General features: G+C 41.0%; 1 protein-coding gene across 3 annotated transcripts; it reads right to left on the minus strand.

Moving 5' to 3' along the window:
* Positions 1-637: 637 nt before the first annotated feature.
* On the minus strand, positions 638-27997 carry prr16 (proline rich 16). Of its 3 annotated transcripts, none has more exons than XM_088431759.1 (4): positions 27242-27997; positions 19465-20538; positions 4841-6275; positions 638-4761 (listed from the first exon to the last, which is right to left on the minus strand). In XM_088431759.1, the coding sequence occupies exons 1-2, from the start codon at positions 27371-27373 to the stop codon at positions 19678-19680; spliced, it is 993 nt and encodes a 330-aa protein (XP_088287885.1). In that variant the 5' UTR covers positions 27374-27997; the 3' UTR covers positions 638-4761; positions 4841-6275; positions 19465-19677. The 3 variants fall into 3 exon arrangements, with proteins under 3 accessions (XP_088287885.1, XP_088287894.1, XP_088287877.1); XM_088431768.1 differs by adding an exon at positions 26537-26605 and having other exon boundaries at positions 638-6275; XM_088431751.1 differs by having other exon boundaries at positions 638-6275.

Below are 27997 nucleotides of genomic sequence, written 5' to 3' on the forward strand. Positions count from 1 at the left end.
GTGACGTGGACACACTAAATTGTCCTAAGGTGTGATTGGCTACACGAATGGTTGTCCGTCTCTGTGAGCCCTGCAATTGTCTGACAAAACTGTTCAGGGTGTCCCCCGGGATAGGCACCAGCAAGCCTGTGATCCTTGTGCGGATAAGCGGCTCCAGAAAATGGATGGATGGATAAATCTAATTTAAAAAGGAGTCTGTAACGTCCCGGAGATGGTGCGGTGCAGTAGCTACCGCAGACTATCTGCAACGGTCAGAGTCCGAACCCTAAAGGAAATTAAATCTCAACACAACATTCAAGTTGACGAATTAGAACTGTTGACATTCTCACCCACTTAATTCCTCCAACTCTGACCTTCATGTTTTACGGCGGCGCACTGCCACAATGCTGCTGACCATGCAGTTGTTCTATCTTCCGGAGAGAGCCGATGGCCTTTAGCGCCCATGGCAGTCACCCCGACAGTTTCATCGCACTAATCTCCATTTAACTGCTACGGATGTCTATGTCATTTTCATCTCTCTTGAAAAAAGTTATTTTGATTCAGTGCGACACTTGGTGGATGCTTTCATTGATGTCGTTTCTGACTGTGGGTTGCAGAGAGCACAGCAGATGACAAATGCATTAAAAACACACAGACATCAAGTGCAAAGTGTTTACTCATAATCTCTTTTCCATTCAGTGGAAGACTCATACAGGAAAATATAACAGACGTTGATGATACATTCCTGTTTTCTTTGAATATTGTTAACCCGGTTGTGGATGTGGGGGAAAAAAAACAGATGAATGCATCATTTACATTATTTTGTGACTTTACAGAAGCATCGCCTTCCCTAATTCCCACTTTTTGAGCATCCATTCAGATCATCGTTCATATCTTTTGAATTTGAATAGAGAAAGTGAGCCTCACATAAAAGTAAGACAATACAATGGAACCTCTAACGTTCAATATGATCTGGTAGAACCTAATTTGCTTGAATATGATTTTTATTAGATTTCAGTAATGTCTAAATAGGCGCCGCTTTTCCAAGTCTGACTTCTGCTCTCACATGAGTAGAAGACAGGGCTGCAGTCAAGGTTCTGCCCCAGGTTGTCATGGTAACGAAAGCCAGATTCTCATTGACCCAGTAGTATATGGTGCAGGGTACTAGGTACATACATAATCACTCACTTGTATGACACAGGTGCTAAAATGGGCTAATTTTATCGTGACACGAACTAGGGGGTGAAGTGCCTTAAAACGATTGACCCTTGGGATAAAAAAAAAAAAAAAAAATACCAGAGACAGAGAAAAAGGTACCCTGGTGTAATCAATCGTCTTTTAATAAAGGTCTTGATTAGCATTAACGAATCTTTTTCCGGACAGTCTCCATCACCATGTTAACCAAAAAAAACTAAAATAAAATACGTTAACCACTGAAGTCAACAAGGACCTCCATCATGGAAATTCTACTTTTTGGAGACTTTTTGGACAATGTTACAATGTTCATTTCTCACATAAACACCACCAAAGTCATATTTTTCTTCATTTGCATTTCTAAGAATCCCTTTTTTTTTTCTTCCTACTATTTCCTCCTGAGATGATATAACTAGCTGGCAAGCTAGTAGCACAATAATGATAATAGGCCCTTGTACTGCCCCTGCACTGTCCCATACCACCCTCGTGGCGTAAAACGCCCACATTATCTGAGCAGCCATACTTATTTTTACTTACGGTCTGTTGGGGAGAAAAGAGTTTGCACCAAATCGGCCAAGTAAACAACAATTCATTTCTTAGATAATTTTACGGTTGAACATGACGAAGTGGCGAAAATGTGTATTTTGGGAGCACAAAGCCAGATGACCAGAAGGCGTTTCTGATTGTCTTCATTTCACATGCATGGTGAACCTTTGCCAGTACAAGAGTGAATTTGCCATAAAATTAAGAATGGAAGCTAAATTCCCACAATTGCACCTGATGGCAAGGCCATAGTTATGGATACACAACAGCTCCGTTGTAAAGAAATGGACCACAAGGCAAGAGGCATGGTTTCGGTCAAGATGTTTCATTTCCTGGTTAGAAATGTCGCTACCAAAAAAAAAAAAAAATCGTATTTCAAAAGAAATTAAACCACCAATGTGCCAAAGGTTAGATTTCATCATTTACATGCATATATTTAACTGTGGAAAGTTTAAAATACCATAGTACAGGTCCGATAACATTGGCATGTGATGACATAGTCTTATGTCTCATTTCACGAAACCAATGACTGTTTTCCCCTGCCTTTTAGGACAATGTCACCAAAGAAGCAATAAAATGCCAAACACGGCTAGAGTGAATGAGGCCTTACACAATATATCTACTCTGCTGGTGGTCGTTTTGGAATAATCCCTAAAGGTTGAATTGAGGCAACAGGGCTCTTTCTGTTTGTTGAAGATGTTTCACCGTAATTCAAAAGGCTTCATCAATTCTAAACCTTTAAGCCTAGAGTCTCCCTATGTACTCTGTCGTTGATGGGTGCGTTGTCTGCGGGTGGTCACAATAGGGTTGTTGCTGTTGCTCTGTGTGGCTGCTGAGTGACCATCCTGCATACCAATCGGTTGTTTACCTGCCTGGCGACATAACAGCTCATTAAGTGGACGCTCTTTCTCTGGAATGAGACAATCTTTGGGAGGCAGGTGTCAGGACATTGTTGTAGGTGATGCTTATCTACTTTGACGAATTTCTTCTTTCTCACTTCTTTCAAACCAGTCCAGAGTCCAGTCCTTCCTATCCAGAATTGGGACAGTAATGTCTTTAAAAGCAATGTGCCTTCTTTTGTAAAGGGTTTTATCTGGGATAAGCAAGAGGTGGCTTGTGGGCCACATGTAGCCTGCACTCACACTCTCCGTGGCCCCTTGTTTCATTATAAACATTAATCATATGTTTCCTCTACTGTTTGGGCATTTTTAGTACTGATGCACAAGTAATGGTATGGTTCATGTTTACAACATGCAACATTTATTTAACCCGACCTATAATATGCAATAAACTATGGGAAGCAAAAACACAATATTAAAGTCTTTGTTATATATAAAAAAAAAAAAAAAATCAGTATTAGCTGCTCCAATGCATGCTGGAATGTGAAAAGCAGCAGATTTCAATAAAAGTACACAAAGACGATTGTTTTTTTTCCCCCTCTCCAAAATCACACATTTCCTGATGGTAATAGCGCTGCAAACGTGAACGATGACTTGGACAAGTAGTGCGTGTTGTGTTGGTCACACAAGTTTTGTTTGGCATCTTTTACAAAGACAGATCCCCAAACACTGCACGGTATCACACAGATGAGTGAATCGGGCTCTTCATTGGGGGATATTGAATGTCATGTCAGATTAACATAGTATACAGTGTTCCCTCACTACCTTGCGCTTCATCTTTTGCATCTTGATGCATTGAGGTATTTTTACATTAAAAAAAAAAGCTATATAGTGGTGAGACCCGCTGTGAATGTTTTCTGCATGCAGAACAGACAGGTTGACCTAATTGCACATGCCACGGGCACTCCTCGGACCTCGACCTAGAGGAGCACTTGTAGCTGACAATACAGTACATAACGAAGAAACAGAGTATACACTTAAACTTTCCAATTTGTTACAAAAACACTCCAGGTAAAAAATCTTCCCACAGCTTTCTTTAGTCCTCACCACTCTCATTCAGCTTGTCAATCTGTCAATCATCTCCCCGGCACTCCTACAAGACACGTGTTTGGCTCCCGACGCAAACTCCACCAACAAGAACAGGAGTGGATAAGAACTCCTGGGCAGGATCAGATTACACCTCCTGCCCTCTTTGGTTGATGTTGTGCCGGAATCCAATTTCAGTTTCTTGTAGGAGTGTCTGTGAGCTGATTGACAGGGTGGCGGGTCAGTCGTGTCCAAGCTGTTGACTGTTGACGACAGTGCTTGGAGCATTCTTCGAGTGAAGATCACACACCAGCGCGGCAGAAGGAGAGCCGTGAGGACAAAAGAAAGCACCTAGAATGCTTTTGTAAAATGTGCTTTTATAAATTAGAATTTAAAGTGTAAACTCTGCTTTCTTGTTTTTATGTTTGGTCAGCTATGGGCTCCACTCTAGCTCCATGTCCTGATTTGGGTTTGCTTCACATCCCTCTTTTGATAGTGGGGCTTTTGAACATGAATTTAAGAATGAAATTATAAAACAAACAAACAAAAACATCTCCAAAATGATCATTTCTCGGGAGACCCCAAAATGTAAAGTTTGTTTAAGCATTACCATTGCATTGTGAAAGAGATTGAACTGTTTTCAACTATTTCAATTGTTCATTAATTTGTTTAAAAAACAAAACAAAACATCTGTTTTATGTCTGAATAACCAATAGTATATGGCATGTATATATTAGCAAAAAAGTTACGCAATTCACGAAAATATGAAGTTCCGGGCTCATGCCAGCGAAATGCAAATATTTTGGCCATATTAAAAATGGTAAAGATAAACAATTGTGCCCACCTACCATGATTTAAATTGCTCATCTCCAGTCTTTATGACCTTTATGGTCTCGTCAACATAAGAGGTTAAAGCACTTCTCTCAATACTGCACTGCATTAATATTGTTGAATTTAGTGGTGATGTCTGACAAAAAGAGTCCACTTGCCTCACTTCAACCTTTGCGGATTACCATGACCTGGACTTTAGAGGCTCCATTGCACTGGGACAGTTGAGAATTTTCACCTTGTTATCTCATTGGCAGTGTGAGAAACAATGAGCCGTCAAAAGATATCCCCGCTGCAAAGAAATGCATCAGTAGAGACGTGGAAAGACAAGGTGAGTGTTCACATTCATTCTCAATACAACGCATTCTCACCTCGCTCCATTGATATTCTTAGCGCTCGCTGGCACAATGCTGCACCATCTATAAAGCGTCTCTCTGTGATTGCGCTTAGTTATCGACATCTCTCAGTCGTCAGACACCATATCAAAAATATTTTCTGTTCAAACGTTAAAAGTATCTGTTATAAAAAAGGCTTGAAATATGGAGCGATACAGTATATCAAACATGCATGTGTAGATTTGAATAGAAAGAAACGTTTGCAAATGAATACTTCCCCAACAATTTGATAGTGAGATGGATGACGAACACTTTTTCTGTGACATACTGACAGGACAACAGTTTTACCTGGCTTCAGTGCACATTTAAATTTCATCAGCTAACTTCCATCACTGTGCCTGATTCAAAATCTTCTTCTGCTGACAACATTCGAAACTGCCTCCACTGCCAAACACCATTTAACAGTGAGTTTACCAAACAAGGTAGAAGTCCTGTGTAGTCCCCACAGTCATTGATTAATAGTAAAAAACTGAAAATACAGTACTTCCAAAAAAAAAAAAAAAAAAAACACTAATTGGCAGCTAGTCCCGCAGACTTAACAGATTTAACATTCAGATAAAAAAATACTTGGTTCTTCTTTTTATGTGCATGTTTTGGCCCCCAGGAGGCAGTATGTCATAAACATAAAAATAAACATGGAGCTGTGCATAACTCCTCAGTGAGCAGCAGTATTCCGAGTTATTCTTCGCAGAGGATAAGACATATATATACCTGTGAGAGGAAGTTCAGGTTATCTGTTTGCGGCAAATTGGTGGCCACTACCTGCTATAATTTATGACATGTATGTAAAATGTATGAAATCTGCTTTGATTGTAAAAGAAAGACATTCTTTTTGTTATTGCACAACCTGAGCTAGAAAGTGAACTGATTTAAATTGAGTAGTAGACTGGGCAAAGTTCAAAACGCCTGGGATAGGAGAAAGTCCTTCCATTTAACTGCTACTAGTGATTAACTGTTAAACTGTTAATTGAAAAGTTAATTAAAAATGTAAAAAAATGTTTATTTTCATTAAACCTTCATGAAATTTTACTCTCGCAAAATCCCCCTGGAAGCTGTTACATTTAATAGTGTTAATTAAAAAAGTGAAAAGATGTGTCATGTTGAATTAAAAAAATGAATGCGATGTTAATAACGTTTGTATTTAATGTAATTTTTGCGAGCAATGACTTTGTGAGGACACAACAGTATCTCCTCCATTATTACTTCAGCATCCTATCTGCACTATATCCCAGCTTCTCTTCCTCATTTCACTGTTCCTGCTTTGGAGCTCATTTTTTTTTTTTTTTGGTACTCAGAATCCAAAGGCTGGATTTATCTGCTGTTGGCAGAGAGCCGTCACAAATAAGATAGATGCTTGGCTTCCACTTTCCAGCATCCCTTCACAGGTGTAGCTGTGGGGTCTCAGAGGGACCTGCAAGAGAATGAAAGAGAGCAAAGACATTAGAGGGAACACAGATGAGAGCCACTTGACTGAGTGGTCGCCGCAACAACTATTTGCACTGAGGGAAATGAAAGTACTGTGAGGAACACATAGACACACATACGCATCACACACACCTAGAACGTTAGTAGCAGTGCGCCATCTGGAGCATTTCTAAAAATAAATAAATAAATAAAGTCTTTGTGACAAGACAATCTGTGGCCCATGGTTCTCTTTAAATACCCTTTTTTGTCATCTCGCCTCACTTCGATGAACCCAAGAGCATGTCTGGGACACAGCGGAGGTAACGTCCTCCACTGAGGTGCAGGAGATGCCACAAACCTTTAACAATCCCCGGAAGAGCATAAAAACCTCCACATGCAAGCCTTTATGTTCTTTTGTACATGTTAGGAGTATGACACACACACACACACACACACACACACACACACACACACACACACACACACACGCACGCATACACACAAACACTTATCTACTGTATTTTCTCAAATAAAGCTATGGCTGTAAGTATCTGCCATGAACAACCAAAACCATGTATTGCGGTGTAACGCCTTTACCAACATAAAGCTGGAGTTTCTACAGCCAAAGTTAAAAGCATGTCTTGAAAAGTTACATGAATATAGTTCTCCAAAATTTCAAGATAACAGAAAAGTTAAACCCCATCCATGAAGCTGTCAATTTACTCTCAGTGATCCTAGAAGGTAAGTTGTCTGGGGCTTTTTTCCCCAAGCAGAGTCCCCCAAGGCAAGCAGGTCCAAGTTGAGGGGCCGGACGAGCCATGGTTCACATGACTCCTAATGATTATGAATAAAAATGGACTGTGCTTTTCTTCATCCTTCGTTAAACGGAACTTCTGGAGCCAGGCCTGGAGGTGGGGTTCGTTTGTGAGTGCCTGAAGGCTGGACCTGCAAGGATGGGCCAAAGGATTTGAAAGCTTTGTGAGTTGGGCAGCAGCCAAAGGCCCCCTTGGCAATCCAATCCCACCCTAAAGAATTTAGCCCTTTGGACATGGAATGTCACCTCGTTGACCAGGAAGGAGCCTGAGATAGTCTAAATAAAACTAACAATTATATTGCTGAATGGTGAAAGAACTCCAATATATTAATCATGCTAACAATTTATAGTACATTCTATTTAATTATGTTATCACTATACATTTTTAAAAACTGCAGTACTGTTGATCGCTACTGTCACTATCACAAACACATTTTTTGTTTTGGGGAAAGTTGGAATGTATTAATGCTATTTCCTTTCATTTCAAAGGAAATTGAACATGGTCACAAAAGAAACTAATCTTGTATCTAAAGGCACCATTAGTTGACTTTACCCTATCACATCTCCTGCATAGCAGACTGACAATTGTATAGCTGAGGCTTCTCCACAGAAAACCAAACAAAACAACAACACAGGCTGTATAGATCTTTACTACTACTACTGATACCCCCATGTGACCCACTGGATATATCATTACCACAACACCATCGTAAAGTGGACATAACATCTGTAAATCCGCCATGAAGGTAGAGTACAGTAGACAAGAGATTTCCCGATTGTCAATGGAGAGTTGGCGTGTTGATATTAAGGCAATCCTGTACTTGTGGTTAGGCCTGCAGAGACAGGCAAGGATTCATAATCATTTTCTATCCTCTAGTCTACGACAAGTATTACTCAAGTGAGCCAAATTTCTACTTTGGAAGTTAATGAACTTTCCACCTCGTTTACTAACTTTTCGAAACGCAAGACTTTAATCACTTAGCTTTGAGGATTCCCTTCCAACTCTTTTTCAATCACGCCACAAATTGTGATAAAAACAAACGCACAGACGAGCTCTTGGCAGCCCGTCACCCCCGACGACGAGCCGGAGACACGGCGGCTAATTAATACTCACTGGCCAAGCGTTTGTGCATAGCTCACTCTTGACACCTTTACTGTGCTTTATTGCACACTTTTATGGCGTGATATGCACTTGCCAGGTTGCCAAATGGGAGGAAAATAGACAAAGAGGGACTGGGAGTGTGAGGCGCCATTTGACGTTTTTAAGACACGGCCGACAAATCAAACGTTAAGTTCTGAAGCCGGTATTCATTTTACAAGGATGTCAGAGCAGGAGCCCTATTGATTCTGAAGGCAGTCTAAGCCAAGAGGTCAGATAAGCTCGGTAAATGTATCGCAGTAAAGGCTCCGATTTGCAACCAGTTTCCTTCTTGCCAAAGCGCAAAAAGACGCTTTAAACTTCAGAGTCAAGACATCAGGTTAAAAGGGGTACGCAAACACCAAAAACAGCCTTATTTGGGCCTTGATTCCTTTCTTCCAATCACAGTTGGGAAAAGGTCAAACGATACAGAAGTTCTCAAAGATATTTTTTAAATGTCAAAGAAAGTATCTCATTGATTTGAGAGTAGCATCTGATGAGGTAGGTGCAGGTTCCTGGACCAAACTTCAAAGTTTGAGTTGAAGCAAGAATCCTGTAAATTAAAAAATATATATTGCGTTCTAAAACCAAGAACCCTTTAGATTTGATTAGATACAATTAAAAAGATCATGTTCAATTATTTTATTTTTATGGTAACCTATCAGTCACAATTTTTGCTAATTACACGGCAAGGAAGACAAGAATGGATGGGATGAGTTCCGGTTTCTTCATTGTCAGGGTTCTGCCAGGCGTCAAACTTTGACGTTAAAGTAAGAAACCTGTCAATTTCAAATATGATGAAAGGCTAGAAGTCCAGTGCCCGTGACTTGTCATACAAGAACCCGACAGATTGTGAAAACACATGCAGTGACAAAGCGATCCATGCTTGACTTTGACCTTCACCTAGCTAATTAGCCATGACACATAATTCATGTTTGAATATGTGAAGGGACCTTTTTCTCTATAGTAAGAGTACATTTGGAGAATATCCTTCATAAGTAGGACAAATTTCTACGGAAGTAGGTTTGTGTTCTTCGCCTGCCTGGTTGCTGTTATGCTCCATTCTGGATTATTCTCTCAGTTTTAAAGACATTCTACAGAAATAGCCAAATCACAGTCATTGATTCCTGAACAAATGAGATTAGTAATAATATTGTTTAACATGAAAAAAAGGTCAAGAATCCAGCGTTTTTGGATAGCTGGCTGTAAGTTAATTTGAGAAAAAATATTAGTGAATCAGTGTATCAAGATACTCACTGGAATAATGACACAATGTCAACGATACTTGTGCTTTCTGCCGTCATACCCAGTCATAAAGTCAAAAAATAAGTGCATTACTTTTGATGTCAACACAAGAATCCATTGAATTATGATAGTATATATGAATAGGTAAGAGGTTGTACCCGTTTGTGTAATTGCCAACTGTCTTTCGATGTTCAAGCCTTTTTCTTCTCTGACGCTCTCTTCGCTGGGAGGACACAGTGTTAGCTGCACAGTGTTCTAGTTAATTATGGAAGCAGCAGGTGTAATCATTTGCCCAATTAGCTTTTACACTTCATCGCTTCGCTCCATCGCAAAGTGAAAACACACGCGGCACCGGCGTGTCATTTATCAGCGGAAGCATAATGAGCGAGAGGCTCCATTCGTAATTTAGAATTATCGAGTGGAGGATGCGCAAGACAAACAAGCGCAACGGGCTCGTTTAATGAAAGACGGCGCTTGAGAGGCTGTATGGGTGGTGCGTAAGCGCTTCTTGTCGGTGAGTGGGAGTCGTGCGTCGTCAATAGGGGTTGGGACATGAAGAAAGAGAGAGGTGGGCTCATGAGAACAGTGGTGAGCAGATGTAGGGAGAAGGTCAACATGCTTGACTCAGTCCTGACTCACGATGGAGGCGGTGAAGATCCACCTCCTCCCACCTTGCCCATTACAACTCTTTCCCAAAGCCAGGAGCTAAGATGTACTGGAACTATACATAGTTGTCACAACAGATGAACCCGTATTTAGAAGCAAGAGCTATGTAAAGCGGGCTTAAAATAAGGATTTTATTTTTTTTCTAGACAACAAAGGTCCAATTTAAAGGCTCTGTTAGATTCTGTTGAGCGACACGGCTGTGGTCTGCTACAGTAAATTGGCAGGTTGCCATCGCAATTACAAGTTGAATTTGAAGGGCCCGTGTCATGTTAATTAAACTTTTGGGAGACTTTAACCGTATTAAAATGATAATTTCTCACCCGAAACACCCCCAATGGGTTATTTTCCTTTAGTGATACATTTCAGTTTTTCTTTCTCATTCTCCACTCTCAGCTCTACTTGGTACGTTACAGGGCGGAGGAACACCCTCGCAGCTCCTCTACACATCCCTGGAAAAGTCCGTGTAAGATTAAATAGACGCTCGCCTTATCTGAGGAGACATTAATGTATTTTACTTAAGGTTTCATCCCGTGAATGGGCAGGAGAGATTTTGCACGGAGTTGGCGAGGTAAACAGCAATGTTTCATTTATGAATTTTACTGTAGAAAAATGTCCAAGTGCCAAGACAATCAAAGTTGTAGTATATAATTCACTCTGAGGCAAAACTGTTGTTATGAGTACTGGTTTCCCAAGGGGACTGATTTGAAAAGAGGAACGGGTCATACTGTGTTTGTTCTCTTGACAAGTCTTTTGCTTTGTTGGCAACTCCAGTTCATTTCAATTCAGTAAACCTGCCTGTTTTTGGCTGCTTCATCCTGACTCCCATTATTGCTACAAGGTTATCTTATTTGTTGTTGTTGGTGCATCATGGCGGTGAGCTACCTGCACAAGAACAAGGTGATAAAACATACTATACAATTGAATGACAGCGCAAGACAGAAAGCAAGTCCTGTTGGGTGCAAACCACACTAACTAGCAGCCAGACCTAGTCACATCTGCAGCAAGTCATTTCACATGCTCACAATTCACTCTTTTGTTCAGTTTTTGTACTGTTATTTTGAACCTTGACCGCACCCTATCCCATTTAGCACTTCTCCACATCATATTGACCTTTTCAACATTGGTACAGATTGTTTGAAATTATATGTATTACCTGCTTTAGAAAACAATACAACACAAAAAATCTGATGCACTGGATGATAATGTTAAATGGAATTTCCTGTGTTAATTTTACAGAGCTACAAAATGCATGATCTGAATCAGACACTGATGAATGGCTTTAATTAAACTTTCATTTAACTGAATAGTTGAACGTTACACTCAGCGATCATGCTTGCTCACAGCAAAGTCTGGTCAAAGCAGATAAGATTTGACAGATACATGAAGATAAATTCCCTTAGGTAGATCCTCTTGATCCTGTTGCTAAGGAGAGTTCATTAGGGTAAATCATAACTAGGGATGGACCAAAAACATCAAAAACATTTGGCAGCAACAGCAAAAAATAGCAAAACACGGGTTTTCAACAAGTAAAACCATAACAATATGTTCAACCAACAAAACAAATTTCGAGATGATGCAAAAACCAACACGATCGCGAGCCATCAGACATTTCAAACTCAAGCCAAAAAAAAAAGTCAATGCATTAAACGTTAATAACGGCAAATGTCTAAATAACGTGTTATGATCTAGCAGAAAGATGGCGGGGAAATTTCATATTTTAATGTTTATAATACCTTATCAAATACAAAGGCTTCTGTCATCTATTCTACTGGTTATCTCAATGAATCAAAATAAGGAATAAACCACCCAGTGCTATATATAAATATGATCACATTTACCACAAAAACAGATCACATTAAAATTAGTCAGGCACTAAAACATCAAACAAGAATATAATTCACAGCCATATTATGCAAATTAATTTCATTTTCATCAATCATTTACAGAGCTATACAGGACACTCATTGCTTGTGACGTTACAGTCTGTTCTCAAGGTCGATTGCCTGCCACAAGGCTATGCGCGGAAAAAAGTTAAATTTTCATGTGTTTTGGTTTTCGGCCAAGCGTTTCTCATTTTCATTTTCGGCCAAACAATTTTGTTTCAGTGCATCCTTAATCATAACTCCCAAGAGCCAAAGGGAAAGCGTCAATACTGAATGTCAGCCTCGGCCACAAATGACAAATTAGGGACTGATGTTACCGAGCCCCTGGACAGACAAGCTGAAAGAATCAAGAACAAATGAATTCTGACATTGAATTCCTCAAATAGAAAACACGTACAGTACAATCAAACCTCTAAATCAAAAGCCTCGAGATGTCAGTGTACTTCATGGGAACTCTATTCATGGCACATCAGTGTAGTCAGTAAATTCAATAAGTGCGATTGAAGTACACAGATTTACATTTAATGAAATACAACTTGTGCATCATTACAGTTGTGAAAGCTTTCTTGGGAAAATATATGTTGTATTTGCCCCGACTAGTCTGTTCTTTTAATTAATGCTGCATTCCCAGAACAATAATTGAGCAAGTGAAATCATCATTTTCATCCATTTTAGGAGGTCACTATTTTGGCCAAAAATGCCTTTCTGCTGTCGACTGCAATTGACATCACAACTGCCCTCAAGCTTGCTTGAATTTCAAATGTCATATGACCCAAATCAGAAAACAGAGGAGCCATTACATTCATTCATTCACTCATCCATTTACATTTTTTAGCGCATCCTCAACAGTGTCGATGGCTTGCTGGTGCCTGACAAAGCCGATTTCGGGCAGTAGGCAGGGGGCACTCAAAACTGGTTGCTAGCCAATTGCAGGGCACGCAGAAACAAACGACCATTCACACAGACAATAACACCTAAGGGCAATTTCGAGTGTCTACGCATGGTATTAGAATGTGGGAGGAGAATGGAGTGCCCAGAGAAGACCCATGTGAGCACGGGGAGAACATGCTAACTCCCCGTGACATTCACAATGGTATAGCAACTTGAGGTGGATAAAATCCATCTCAGGGGACAGACACATTCTATTACCTGAAAAGGACATTATAGCTTACCAATGTCACATGACCAAACCTAAAAAAAATAGGTGAGCCATGACAGTTGTTACCTGCACCCTTGGTCACTGTGATGTCATTTCCAGTCAACAGCAAGTATAACAACGGCTGCCCCTTGAGATAGATCAAAACGGGGCGCTTTTTTCAGCATCATTAATATTCCACAAACAAAATATGAATCAGAATACTATATTCAGACTAATGGGGCCACAGGAAACATATTACCGTACTGTAAAGAAAATGTCTGACTTTACTTCCCTTTTAGTGCAGTTGACCTGAAAAGGACAAACAACAGAGCCTGCCTTTTAATTCAAGTGTAGTGATGCAATGCTGACATGAACAGTTTCAATTTCCTCTCTCCACTGACTAGTACATTAGCTAGTAAGACAGCCAAAGTGCTTATGTGTTGTGCCTCTCAATGATACTGGCTGCACGCCATTCTGTAGAACACGCTGCTCTGCTCATCTCAACTTAAGTGTGTGAGTGTGTTGTGTTAGTGGGAAAACACAGATGCCAGACCTTTTAGCCTGAAATAGTATAAGGTAAACATTGGAATAGTTTGTCTTGATGGAGGCCATCATCTCGAGGACAAATGTGCTCTATCACTGTTCAATGGCACTTTATCTCGCATGCTAGTCAACACACATGCCGCCTTGTGTTTCCCTAGGCTTAATTCACACGGATGCGTAAATTCAATGTTGTATTGAATGGTTGGTGATGTCTTGGATTTGGATTCATCACTGAACAAATCTAAATAAAAAAGGACAGCTTAAACATAAACACTGAACGAGTAGATATACTTAACACATGCCATCAGATTAACCAGTACAAATAAATCACTGACACGTATGATTCTACAGTATCACATAAAAAGTCCATCCATTCATTATTCATTTTCTATATGTCTTGTCTGCTGTGATTTTTAAGAAGGAGCCTTTTACCATGCAAGTTTTTAACATTTGTCAGTGTGAAAAAACACACACATATATGTACTGATAACTGATTAATCGGGTGATTAATTTTAAGAATTGTAATAAATAAAACAGTATGTGTTTGCTCCCAACCAACCCAGTAGTTGGTTAGTTAAATGCAGGTTTTGACTTTTCACCAACGCGCCTGGAATGGAAGGAATGACAGAATGCATTGCGTGGCTGAATTCATTAAGTTATAAGGACATTCTGTCACATCTTGACATGCTGGTGAGTAATGCGTAGAGGGTAGCGGAACCAAATGCAGGGAAGCCGTAAACAGGGTGAACTCCAAAATACAAACGTTTATTATGAAAAAGGGAACGGAAAAACCAAGGTAGCTACAGTAACTGAATGCAAAGTACAGTATAACCAAAAAAACTCTGAAACAAACGTAGTACTAAAGATGGAATCAACCGCTTAGAACTCAAAGGACTAAAACTACGAAAGACAATGAGGGACTATCAAAAGCGACCCTGGGAAAAAAAAACAAAGAAAAAAACACTGTGTTCAACAAAGACAATGACCCAACAACTAACTGAAAGCAAACTGGCAATTCAATGAACTACACACTAATTAGGAAACACGAAACAGCTGGACAGAAACTAAAGGCAGGGGAAGCTGATTGGACGACACACGGACAGGTGGAAATAAATCACGCTAAAGAGGACAGATACGAGGGAAACAAAACAGGAACAAAACTGAGAAAATGGAATTGAACAGGAAAAAAGAATTGAACAGAAACCCTAATGTTGCATACAACCAAAACCCAAAAAACACCAACAGAACATGACAGATACTTGTTATACACGTTTGACTCACAAGTACATAATTGGATGGTTGTTATATTTAATGTATATGCTTAAAATGTGTTTAAGGATACAAGCTTATGGTATGGATTTACATGTAATAAATAATGACACCAGTGTTACTTGCTTACGCTACAGCTGCTGTTAATGTTTTGAGTACAAAAATATGAGTTCAAATAACGAGCAAATATCTGTGATTTGGCCAATCATTTTGGCCGATGTTTGAAGGGCCGTAATCGACCAACTGCTGGCTGGCTGATTAATCAGTTGGGCCCTAACTGGGACATTGAAAAAGATCTTTCCTTCAAAAATGAAATAAAATGACAGGAGGCGGCATGGATGTGGGGGATTGTGGACCCAAAAATAGTAAGAAAAAATAGTATAATGTATATAGAAAAATATATATAAAAAATTATAGTCATCTTTTTTTTTCCACACTGACAAATGTTAAAAACTAGCAAACTTACGCTACCGTAACCAAACTATGCTTGCCGATGCAAGTCGCAGCCTTTTAAAGCCACACACATTTAAAGTCACTTATAACAAAGTGTAGAATTGGAGGATGGTAGTTCTAAGTGATCAAAAATATGTCTGCACTGCATATTTTGTATTAGTAATGTTGGTTAATAATTTAATAAAAGTCAACTGATGGATGGGGTGAACTGTAGAAATGCTCAGTCTAAAAATAGTAAAAACCTGCAGCACTGTCAAGATGTTACTTAGTAAGCCAATCCAAGTAGTATCTCTCTTATTATATTGGAATGCCTTGTTGAAACAACAACAACTTGGAAGTCAATCAACACCACAAAAGGGAGCATTTTGACTTTGGAGGTTCCACCGTAATAAACGACACAGACTGCTGTATTTACATAACATCAGACTGCAAATGTGTGACAAAAAGCCATTTCCGAGTAGACCTAGGTACACAGGGGGAGGCTGTACTGTACCGCCAGATCAGAGCAGATGGCATCGTTGAACAATTTCCATCCACGGTGGAAAAAAAAAAAAAAAAAAACATAAGCCTGATGCGTCTTTGAAGTCCTGCACCTGTCCAATTTGGCAGCCACCGCCGTCGCCTTGACCTTGAGCCATCTCTTTGTGGAGGTACTAAGAGGCACAGCAGCACATGTGGAAACACCTGTCGGCCACCAAATGTCTGCAGATGGAAGACCGCTCCAGTGCTGGGTGGCCCATATGTCGAGTCACTTCACACACACGATTTTTGTGCAAAAAATTGGCACTTCTTTACTTTTTCAGCAGGGACGTAGCCAGAAATTTGCATGCGGGGTGACCAGAGTGACCCAACAATTCAATGAGGGGTGGCCAAGAATAGCCATGCATGCATATGTCATTACTTACCATGAAATAAATAATACATTCTTTACACTAGTTTAAACACTCAATTATTATAAATAATTTGTGGCATCTAAACAGTCTAAGACTACCGCATGAAAAATCACAGATAAAAAAAAAAATCCCCAAAATGTTGGGTGGCCCAAAAGGGTAGCCAGAGTGACCTAAGAGTGACAAGGAGTAGCCAAAGAGTAACAAAGCGGTAGCCTTGGCCACCATGTAGCTCTACTCTGCTTATCAGAGCATCCATTTGTGTCCCTCTTTCCAGTTTAGCCTAACTTGCTTTAACTACAAATTCCATTCTGTAATCCTGACAGCTCACGGTGTATCTCTAGTACACATTATCATATTGTTTTTGCAATCATTTTTGTCCTGCCTTTTTTGGTAATACATACAAGGTGAGGAAGAACAGCGGCCCTTCCTTGAAAATACCCAGAGCACCAATTAGCCACCTGTTACATCGTCCATCCATTCATTAATTTGCTATTGCACTCGCTCGTCCTCATTATGGCCATGAGTGATTTTGTATCCCGGCTGACTTTGGGCAGAAGGTGGGCTAGCTATACCCAGTACTACTCACCAGCCAATTGCATGACACATATGAGCACTCACAACCATGCAAATATTTAGTCCAGTTCTTGTGATACCTAGTGAAAACCTACTTAAGAAATATGCAAGCTCCCAATACGCTAACTCCACTCTGGAGACAAAGATTTGAATCCCGACCCCATCTGTAAGGCACATGTTCTAATTGCTAGACCACCTGCCCTGTTTCAGCATTCATTTAATGTATAAAAAAACAACGCCTATTTCAAATACACACTCCAGCATATGACACTTCAAAGAAACTGCACACTGACATATTTAACTTCTGAGCCCATTAACTTTTAATTGCTAACCAAAACTGCTGCGTCGAAATATTGACTAGTACGTATTACTACAGAAAACCTCACCTATGAAAACCCCCACCCCGACAATAGATTCCCCACCCTACCTGTGGTTGTGTTATATAATTGTAAATTATAAGTTTTCCATAAACAACAGTGCATCATCAGTGTGGTTTAGCTTTTGTTTACTATTACTCTGTGATGCAATAAAATGCAAGAGTGCAAGTGAATTACATACACCTCTATTAATAGACACAGATGTGCAGCTACACTCAAGTAGTAGGTCACATTCCTGGACGTGTACGTAACAATGTACTCAAGCCGCACGGCATCTTTCCATTAAATTCAATTTAAAGCAGCCCAGTGGTTTTTGCGTAATCATTCTGGCAGATGGACAAACAGGAGAGCAGATGTGGGTGAACATTAACGTGAAAATTGTTTATGTAACACATTGCCACTCCTAAAAGCCAAAGCATTTGTCCCACATTTCCGACTCAGTCACGGTTTGCTTAAAGTGTATTCTTTCCCTCGCCCCTCGTTTAGAATGAAAAATGGCGCAGCGGTTGTAGCTGAGTCGGGGCTGATGTCAGCGCAAAGGTCGTGTGAGGCACTTTGCGTTATCTGCTGTAGACTAATGCAGCTAATTAAGGGCATCACCGCAAGGAAGGTGCTACTATTCTCAGCCCACTCCGGGGGATGCTGTCTCCCCAACTTGGCCCGCTGGACATGCGTTTTTACACACGTACACACTTGATATAGAAAGCCACACAAGCGTTTAAGCGCAGCGACTCGATTAAACATGAAAGCTAATGCTAAGCTGTGATGTTACATGGGCCTTATGAGGAAATTAATGCTTTTGCCCTGTTTGCCCAAGAGATGATGAGAACTGATGACCTTACTGCCTCAGTTACAGACCTTTGCCAAGCACAATTTAAAAGCAATTATCCTCAAGATTGAAGGAATTGGTATTTGTTTGTCAAAGCATGATTTTGCATAGCCAATATCCAAAGCAAGATGACGGCGTTAGGCTGGCGGAATATTTCTTGTCATAGCCAGATAGTGGCCCAATTTTCTACCAACCATCTTCAAACCATATTTGCATATTTGCTGTCATAGGCTGCAGAGGTTTGGTCCAAGGTAAAATATTGCGGGGGAATATATCTACCTAAAATTGTATCCTTTTTAACATTAACAAAAGAAGAAAAAATGAAATATTTGCAGACATCTATTTTTTTGAAACAATGAGCAGCCTTGAGCCTTTTTTACTGGCACGCACCAAACCAGTAACCAAATTAGAGAACAATTGAGTGTGTTTTTTTGCACAGTCCATTGGAAAAAATAATAATAAAAGGATGGAAATGACAAAAATACCATTCATCAATTAATCACCAATTGACAGAATAATCCATCATTAAAAAGATTGCTATTTGCATTCCTGTTTTGAACATTATTTAACGACAAGATGTCAGATACAGCTGAGCCATCTATTATTTCTTTTGTCAAAAGGTCAAGGGTACAAGGGTAAAAAAGGAATCAAACATACCATTTTACATACCAAGTTACTTCCGATTATTTGCCTGGGCAAAAGTATCTTGAATGATTTTGCAACCCAAGATTAAAAAGGGAGCTTCAACTTTGCCTCTAAAACTTTTCCAAGTTGTGTCTCTAAGTCAAAACATTTTTTTTCCAAATAATATATGACAAAACTGTTGAAAGACTATTCACTGCACATCTATTCAAACTTGCTTGTTAGGTACGTCTTCTAGTTATTTTGGGGTCAGAGAATATCCGAAATGCAAGGGAAGCAAATTTCCTTATTTAAACCATGAATTAATCAGTGGTTCTCTGACATAACTTCCCAAGACTCGTTAGTACCAGGAGCCTCCATACAGACACGGATTCTCTCCTGAAATATTGCCTTCTCTGTTTCTCAACCGTCACTTTATCCATCCATTTTATACACCGCCTGTCTTCATAGGATCATGGGTTAGCTAGAGATATTTTCTGACTGACTATGATGAAAGTCGGTGCGCTGCTCACCAATTACAAAGCACGGGAGGTGCTTGCAAACAAAAAGTCCCGAGCCGAGATTGAAAACCAGGACCTTTCACTGTGAGGCAGTACACAAATGCAGTCCCACATGAGCATCCATAAGAAAATAAACTTACAGTATGTGCGCCCAAACACGCATCAGCGCGCATATGCGATTGCGCCATTGTTACTCCTTTGACAAACACACTTTCACAAGCATACGCACTTACCGCTTGGTCTAAATCTGTGCGCATACGTCTCAGAATCCATGGTGATGCCACTTGCTCCACTCTGCTTATTTTTCGCCTTCTTCGTCTAGCATTTTCCGGCCTTGCTGTTTGAATAATCCAAAAAATTGGACTGGAGTAGAAGGCGCTCACTAAGTAGATAACACAATGAATGATTCAGGATCGCGCGTGTCGGACAGGTCACGGGGCTCGTCGTCAAACCGTGGTCGTGGTAGATTTGCGCAGGATTGTTTTCTGGGGTTTGAGGGAACCCGGGTGGGGTGCTATGCAAGGAGGAGGAGTGCTGGCCTTGGGCGGAAAACTGTGGCTGACCGAGAGGCCTCCGTTCTCCAGCATTAGTTGAGGAAGGGGAGGAGGGGAGGAAGAAGAGCAGCAGTGCACAGGGCTGAGGCGCATTTCGCTGAGCTCCGACTGCAAGTGCAGCTCCGAGTCATCCACGTCATACTGCAGGTCACAGTCCGGACAGTAGCCGTGATACTGGACCTTCTCGCTGAAACGGACACGCTCCCTCTCACGGGGTTCCCTGCCGGGGACCTTGGGGCATTTGTTCTTTTCATGGCGGAGAAGAGGCATGGGTCTGGGCAGTGTAGGAACCAGGGCCGACTCCGGGACGCCACCGTCATTAGTAATAAAGCACGACGTCGGGGAGAATAAATCCCGGGTCGGCTTCAACGAAAAAACGCCACCGTTCTTCAATAAGGATCCATTCGTCTTGGATAAATTCCCTGATAGCACTAACGTCGGATGAGGCAGATTCTTTCCGCTGTGGTCCTCGGCTCTCACCGAGGTCAGTCTGGGCGGCGGCAAGGGCGGGTGTGCCTTCTTGTGTACGGTCAGAACAGCGGGAGGAAGGGCGAGGAGCGGTGCGACGGGCGCGGGAGGTATGAAGAGGCAGTCGTCAACGAAGAGCTTCATTTTCTCCAGGCTGGATGCCGTGGTGGTGGTGGTGGCGGTGGAACTGGAGCTGGAGTTGAGTGTGTCTGTCTTGGAGCTGTCCGTCAGACCGTCCTCCTCCAGCTGCAGGTCGCACGTCAGTGTGTCGATATCGTGGACGACCTAGAGAACAGAGGTGCCAAGTAATAAATTACCTCAACATACTCCGCCAAGAAAACTGTAGAATTAATGCGCGTCATCACGTATCCTACTCATGAATTGAAAATCTCAAAGTCGAAACATTTAAATGGCCCCCCTTTGATCGAGGAGGCTGATTCCGGAGATTAAAAATCGATTGAGATATCACACTGACACCCGTGCCGCGGGGGGAAAAAGAAATATCACAGCGATTTATGGGGATGGCCATGAGCTTGCCAGACCCGCACCTGATTGATGGACCGCAACGATCTCATTCAGAGACACAAGCGACCGAAGCGGCAAAAGCGACAACAACCAGCACGGCGATGCCATTTGTAACTCAGAATTGTTGATAGCAAAGGTGAAAGGACACAGACTTAAATGCAGGAGAAATTCCAGATCGGAATCTTTACTCGAGCTATATACATCTTCAAGCAAACCATAACCTGATCTGACAACTAAATGGACAATCTGGATAAGATCCAGATTCAAGCTGGTTTGATATTTCAACAGTACTTACACTGTATACATAGAAGTGAACTTTGTTTCGATTGGAAAGCCAGTTTGACAGTCATAGGCACCCAAATACATCTGATAAACTTTTCCATGCCAAGTTTAAATTGGATTAGATCCAGTGTGGTTTGACATTATAGTTCCTTTTCAAATCTATTATCCATTTTCAATATTTATTAAGATTGTATGTGGTAAGATCCTATCTCGGCTATTAAGAGGGGGTGTATGTCAGACGTGTCGCCATGAATATTTCACTAGGGCACGTGCCCCAGTATGGATCTGCTGTGCCCCAGTAAAAATGTTATGAATTAAAAAAAATAAAATCTCTTCAGAGCGCACATACTTCATTACTACTATATTCACTTCACAAAAACAATGCACACATAGCTAATTAGTATGATCATTTATTCACGTTTATCGACTACGGCTAATGCGTAATACTTCCTCGTCAGCGAGCGAGCAAGAGAGAATGAGAGCGAGAGAGAGAAAAGGGGGGGCAGATGAGGTCCGTAAGTTGGGCCAACAACAAACTTTTAAATATATCATTTTGGTTTCAGTTTGACTTGAACTGTACCTTCTAGATGGATATCAGAATGTTTTTTGCCCGCAGCAGGGATAAAGCAGCTAGGATTGAGAGAGGTTATGTATGTAAGTGAAGTCCTAACAAGCTAGGCAACATAAGTCTATCTTAGATGAATGCTAAGTTAGCTAAATATTATTCTACGTATCAAGAAAATAGTGCTGGATATTGTGTCCTAAAAGTGTATTGCAATATATTACAATATAGCAAAGGTGTATTGCAATGCATATTGAAATACATTTGGAAATGTTAGTAGGAAGAATATTTGGCATTTAAAAAAAAAAACAGCATTTGAAAAAAACAGAAGAAATTAGTTAGAATAGACAAATTCTATTGCCACACATCATTGACATCTGTGAACACACATTGAACTTTTTTTTTGCAGCAGCAGCAGCAGCATGTCCACATTTTTTTTATTTAAAGCATGCCCTTGACAGTGTTAATATGTCATCAGCAGTCAACAGTACATTTTCAGATGGCACTGATGTCTCAGCGATACGCGTTGGTGATATTTTTTTTGACAAAAACCAAGGAGGAATATTTGTTATAATTTATCAAATAAAGTCAAACCTTCAGGTATGGTCTCGTCTGTACAGGTTTTTCTTCATGTTACTAAAATCATTCAGCATCTAAAAAAACATAATGAAATTAAAAAAAAAAAAAAAAAAAAACTTGAAATCTCAAAGTTCCCATTCGAATGAACACAACATGAGATTCTACTGCTTGTTAATATGGCTGCTTGAGGCGGAATAAGAGTCGGATATTGGATGACCTAAACATTGTGCGGGTGAGAAGAAGAATATGTCTACAACGATAGAAGAAAAGTAAATTCTGTTTTCGAATCATAAGGTTGTTTTTTTTTTCTGCTGCTTGCCCTCCTCCTTTGCCGCCACTTTTGCATTTAGAACATCGCTTCGCTCTAAAGCCAATGTATTGTAACATTTAACGTGATGTTTTTGAAGCGCTTGCATTGATTAATATATACAACACTATTTGGTATCTGCAACATTTGGTTGGGTAGTATAAAGAACTATTCACTTCACCGAGCCTCCATATTTTCCAAATTTTTGGTTGGGTCATACCAAAGACTGAGTACATCTGATCGAAATTCATTGAAATAATTTTTAATCTTAATGACAGTAACATGGCAATAATTGTGTTTTCTTTTTTTTAATATCTTGAAGATTGCAGAGTTGCCATGACTATCAGACAGAAGCTTCCACACAGATGAGAATGCTGCAAATACCACCAGATAGCAGATTTGTTGGCACACAAAAAGACAGCAAAATGATCAGTCTTGGTTATGTGCATCGTGAACCAAGATGGAAGAGGAGTCTGAATGAATGTATTATGGGAGAATTCAGTGAACACCATGTGAAGAAATTAAGCCAAGAAGGGAGCGATATAGAAAGAGTGAATTTTCAAGGCATATTTGCTGCCTACTGTGCTATAAACACAGTACCTCAGCAGACTATATGGTATGCCGTCAGAGAAAAGGCAAACGCATTGAAATATGGAATATGCATTAATATGTGAAAGGAATCAAACTCAACCAGACGACAATTTCTGACAATCAAAAAGCGAACAAAAGCACAACGAGTATGTCGGAACACCGAGCAGTAAAACGGCTATTATCTGAGGCTGTTCAGTGCTTCAGCATCAATGAGAATATTCACAAAGAAAGCAATTTGTGAAAATGAGCTGAAATTACACAGTCCTGGAATACTTTTTTGTTTGTTTGCCTATTTTGTTTTTGTATAGCTGTTTATATTGCCTTAAAGCCATAACTAAGATTGGAGTACACAAACTACGATGTTACCTCACACTTCTGAAAAGTGGGATCTTATTTGGGGTCAGATACACAGGATTCCCATGGGTCTATCCCACTTTTGACACCATTTGTAACCTGTATTTCAACCCCTGTCTATTACAGTTTGTTCAAAACCTGCAGTAACCACATTACACTCTAAACTACAACGCTTCACCAGCTCCATCATACTCCTTTCTGACAATATTTTAATGTGCTGGGAAATCCAAAACTAAGACCAGAACCTTAGATCCACAGTACATTATTGAAAAACCTACACACTGACAACAGCACAATTCTGACCATCTCACTTCTGACCCATTTATTCACAGGACTGCGTGAAAACAATGCTGTCAGACAATAAGACAAGACACTCAAGTTGATCAAACTCCTTATCACCATTACCCATCTTCATCGTCTCTTTTTGTGGGCCTCCTTGTAAAAAGAACTCTAAAAGAAAGCCTTGCAGACATTAACACATCGCTTTCATGTGTCGTGCACTGCGGAGGTTTCCACTGGCCCGCTCTGCCTTGAAGGCCAGATGGAGAGCTGCTGTTCTGGTTGTCCTTTGGGAATGTTTTCCCATCTCCATAGCTCTGCCAGGGGACACGTTCTTGGTTACCTTTGTCACAAAGTCTCTTACCTACTTATGGCTCATTTGCTCTAGGACAGGGGTCCTCAATCCAACATGTTGAAAGCAATGGCAATGAAAGTAAATGATTTGGTCCGGGAACTGCTGAATCCTTTGTTCCATATGTTTCCCTTTTTCACTTTAGGGTCCATGGCCCATCAAACCTCTGCTGTTTTTTTCAACAGCCACAGATAGACCCAAACAAAAAAAAAAATTCTCCCCGTGTCTTTCATTTCATTCATACTTTTTAGAAAAAGTTACAGGGAGCCACTAGGACAGCGCTGAAGAGCCACATGCAGCTCTTGAGCCGGGGCTTGCCAATACCTGCTCTCGGCGGTCAGTGCAAGCCGATCAATTGGCCGGAATCGTGATCGGTGTCAATTTCCTTCATTCAAAGGACTGGGTGTGCCCTTAAAATAAAATGGATCTTGACGCACGGGCCTGAAAAAGTCAGTCACTGTCCTCATCTGCTGTGAGGTGACAAATTTGCTTTTAATTTTCATTTTGGCTTTTAATTTGAGGGAACTACTTCAGGCAGGTAAAGCAATCTGTTTCTACGGGTAGTGTTCAATGGTTTATCATAAAATAGGATCGGATCATTGAAGCCTCAATAGATAGATTTCCATAGACGTATGCAAATTTACTGTGTTATTTTTCTCTTTTTGAATTCAGTAACGCAAACACAGCATGCAGCAAATACACTATACACTTTACATACACAGTCTTGAATAAAGAACAGTCACTATATCAAAGTACTTGTCAAGTTTGCTGTATAATGATGGCCTTTCATCTACGCCTTCTATACTTTGATCAGATGAAGTCAACATAGTGCCTCTATTTGTTTGCATTTCAGCTTTACTGTCTTCTTTTTTCTGAGTTCAGTCAAGCATAAGAGAGCAGCATATCATGCGCTGTCTTGAGTAAAAAAAAAAAAAAAAAAAAGCTGATTTCTGTGCCAGCATAGCAACATTATTTGTCAGCAGATTTTTGCCCATTTTTTGAAAACTCAATCATGATTTTGAGAACAGGGTGACCTCAGCATGGAATCCATCTTTTTGTGACACACCTTGTACGGCTTGACATAGGGAACGACAACACAGTGCGTTCAACGACATTCAGTGATGATTGAAAGATAAAATGGACCACAGCATTCTTTGGAACATCAAGTCCAGGACAATTGTTTGTAGTCTTAGCCATATCTCTGTCTCTGTGCTCTTAATGGCAGTCCCTTGAACCTTGTGGCTCGAAATCTTTACAGAGATGGGTTTGTACCTCTGGAATTAATTATAAAGACCACCAGGGCAGCACATCAGACCTAGTGGTTAATTTGAATGTTTCACAGGTTTGATGTGTGAAACTCTGCTTCAACCTTTCTGCCTGGCCTCTGCATGTCCACCTATTCTCGTGTGAGTTTAGATTGGTTGTCTATACTAGAGGTCCCAACCGCCGGTCTGCAGCGCGATACCGGATCAACTGGTACCGGGCCGCATGACCGGTAGCAGGCTGCATGGGCTGCACCCGAAACAATGATCTTTTGGAACTGATTTAGTTTATCCTTTCAGGGTGAGCATGCAAACCCCACACAGGGGGCCGGAGCAAGCTGGAAATGAACTTGGGATTCTGACCTGTGAGGCAGACAAGCTGACCACTCTTTCACCATGCCGCCCTTGAGTCATTTAAACTTAACATCACTCAAGCATTATTTTCTATTTAACTCATTCAATGCCAGGGACGTATTTTCACGTTTTTTTTAAGGGTATGTACATTAAATCCCAGATACTTATGTATTAAACTGATACTTAAGTACATTAAGGACATTAATTTCCAGATACTTAAGTATTAAATCTATACTTAAGTATCTGGAAATTAATGTCCTTAATGTACTTAAGTATCAGTACTTAAGTATTAAATCTATACTTAAGTATCTGGGATTGAATGTCTGGACTTTAAAAACGTGAAAATACATCCTGGCATAGAATGAGTTCATACACATCTGTGACAAAATCAAAGGGGATCATTAGATTACTTCTCAAATCAAGCATATTATACCGAAACATTCATAAAAATTACAGCATTGACACCTGGCTCCTCCTATACATTTTTAAATAGCCACGTAGTGTGGTCACTGCTGTTCCCTTCATCTGAAGACTTGTTCTACAAATCGTGTCCCCTGTTTAGACCGACAAGAGCAGAAATTGAGCAAGCGCCAAAAAGGAGGATAATACAAAGGCCCGGCCAGATAGAGTAATGGAGCTTAACTCTCTCTTTGCGACTAAAAGGGATAATTTGTTGGGACACGTGCAAGACGGGAGCTTGGTATCTCAACGTGCGGTACGCCAGCTACCGCCCGAGCCTGTGCCAAGCATCTGTGCAGGGTGCCTCCTCAGAGCGAGGCTGGCATCCAGCACCTCATCCAACAGATACATGCATTTCAAATGGATTATAGGCCAACGCTGGCATTGATAGCAACAGCCTCTTCAGCTTGCGTGGCGTCCGAACAAATGATCTTCTGCACAATTTCCTGCGAGCAACAAAGGGAGGGAAATGAGGAGAAAGAACATCACACACATAAAACAACAAAAGATTGATTACAGAGCCTTCATGCTTTTATTTATCTCCAATGCCTGGTGGGAGCCATGGAGAAAAACAGGAAAAAGTTGCAGGACATAAAAGCCGCAGAAGTTGCGCTTGAATGTCTGCAAGGCTTATTCTAAGAGTTCTGATCTTTTGACAAGAGGCTGACAATAAAATATGATGTATTTGAGTGTCGGAAGTATTGTACAAGAGAGGGATGGGGGTTGAGCTTGCAGTCGGCAGGTGGTCCAGGACTGTGTCTGGGTGATGATGAAACATGATGTAAAATCCATTAGAAATAAATGCAGTCTCACATTTCTCATAGCCTGTACGTGTGTGAAAGTTGGGGGGGGGGGGGGGGGGGGGGGGGGGGGGGGGACTTCACACCTCCTTCTGTGCCACATGTTTTCCAGAGCAGGGGGAGGAGCAAGAAGCTGTTTAATGTGTGTGTGTGTCATAAGAGGGTGACATTACGAGCATCCATTAAAAAGACACACATGATGAAGTGCATCACACCGTGTGTGTGTGTGTGTGTGTGTGTGTGTGTGTGTGTGTGTGTGTGCGCGTGTCAGTGTGTGCGTACCTCTTTGAGCTCCTTGGCCACATCCTTGAGGTCGCCCAGGATAGTCTCCAAATTGTCCACGATGGTCTTGATCTCCCGCTTCACTTGCACTTTGGACACTGCTCCCTCTGCGCCGTCGGCTGTCCCGGACATGCTTGACACTTTACGGCCGGCCTATTTCCACCAGCGCGTCCACCAGTGAAATCGTCTTCACGGCGCGCCGAAGACACTTTCTGGCCATGTCCACCCTCTCGTGTTGTTTTCTCCCACTCGCGCGCCTACATCGCAGCCGCCCGGGTTGGACGCTGTGGATGCCAGGCGGCGAGCTAACGCCGTCCACCGCTGCGCATGCGCACTGGCGTGTGACAACAAACGCTTAGGTGTAAATAATGGGTCATTATGTCTACGAGAATGTGACTTTGGGTTTTTGTCCTTTTTTCCTTAAACGACCAGAAACAGCAAACTAGACATCTACGGAAAGCCTTTCGAGTATAAGAGCTCCAAAGTCAATATTCTGTTGACAACGGAGAACGTGTTTTATATTTATCAGGAAAAAAAATAATTAAAAAAAGCAGACGAAACACGAAGTTGGCCGCGTAGAAGAAGCACCCTCGTTTGATCTAATGCTCCAAAACAGTCTGCTATTTTCGTCATAATAGCATGCTCCTCTTCCACAATTATCGTTGGGAAAATGTCCCCGGAAAGAAAGTCAGCATCAGTAAAAGGCACTCCAGCCACTGTTCTGTGAGCCCGCTCGCTGCGTGTCACCGTCGTGTC

The sequence above is a fragment of the Hippichthys cyanospilos genome, chromosome 1 (genome assembly GCF_059441005.1).
Source record: "Hippichthys cyanospilos isolate Australia breed blue-spotted pipefish chromosome 1, RoL_Hcya_1.0, whole genome shotgun sequence".
NCBI classification, from domain to species: Eukaryota; Metazoa; Chordata; class Actinopteri; order Syngnathiformes; family Syngnathidae; genus Hippichthys; species Hippichthys cyanospilos.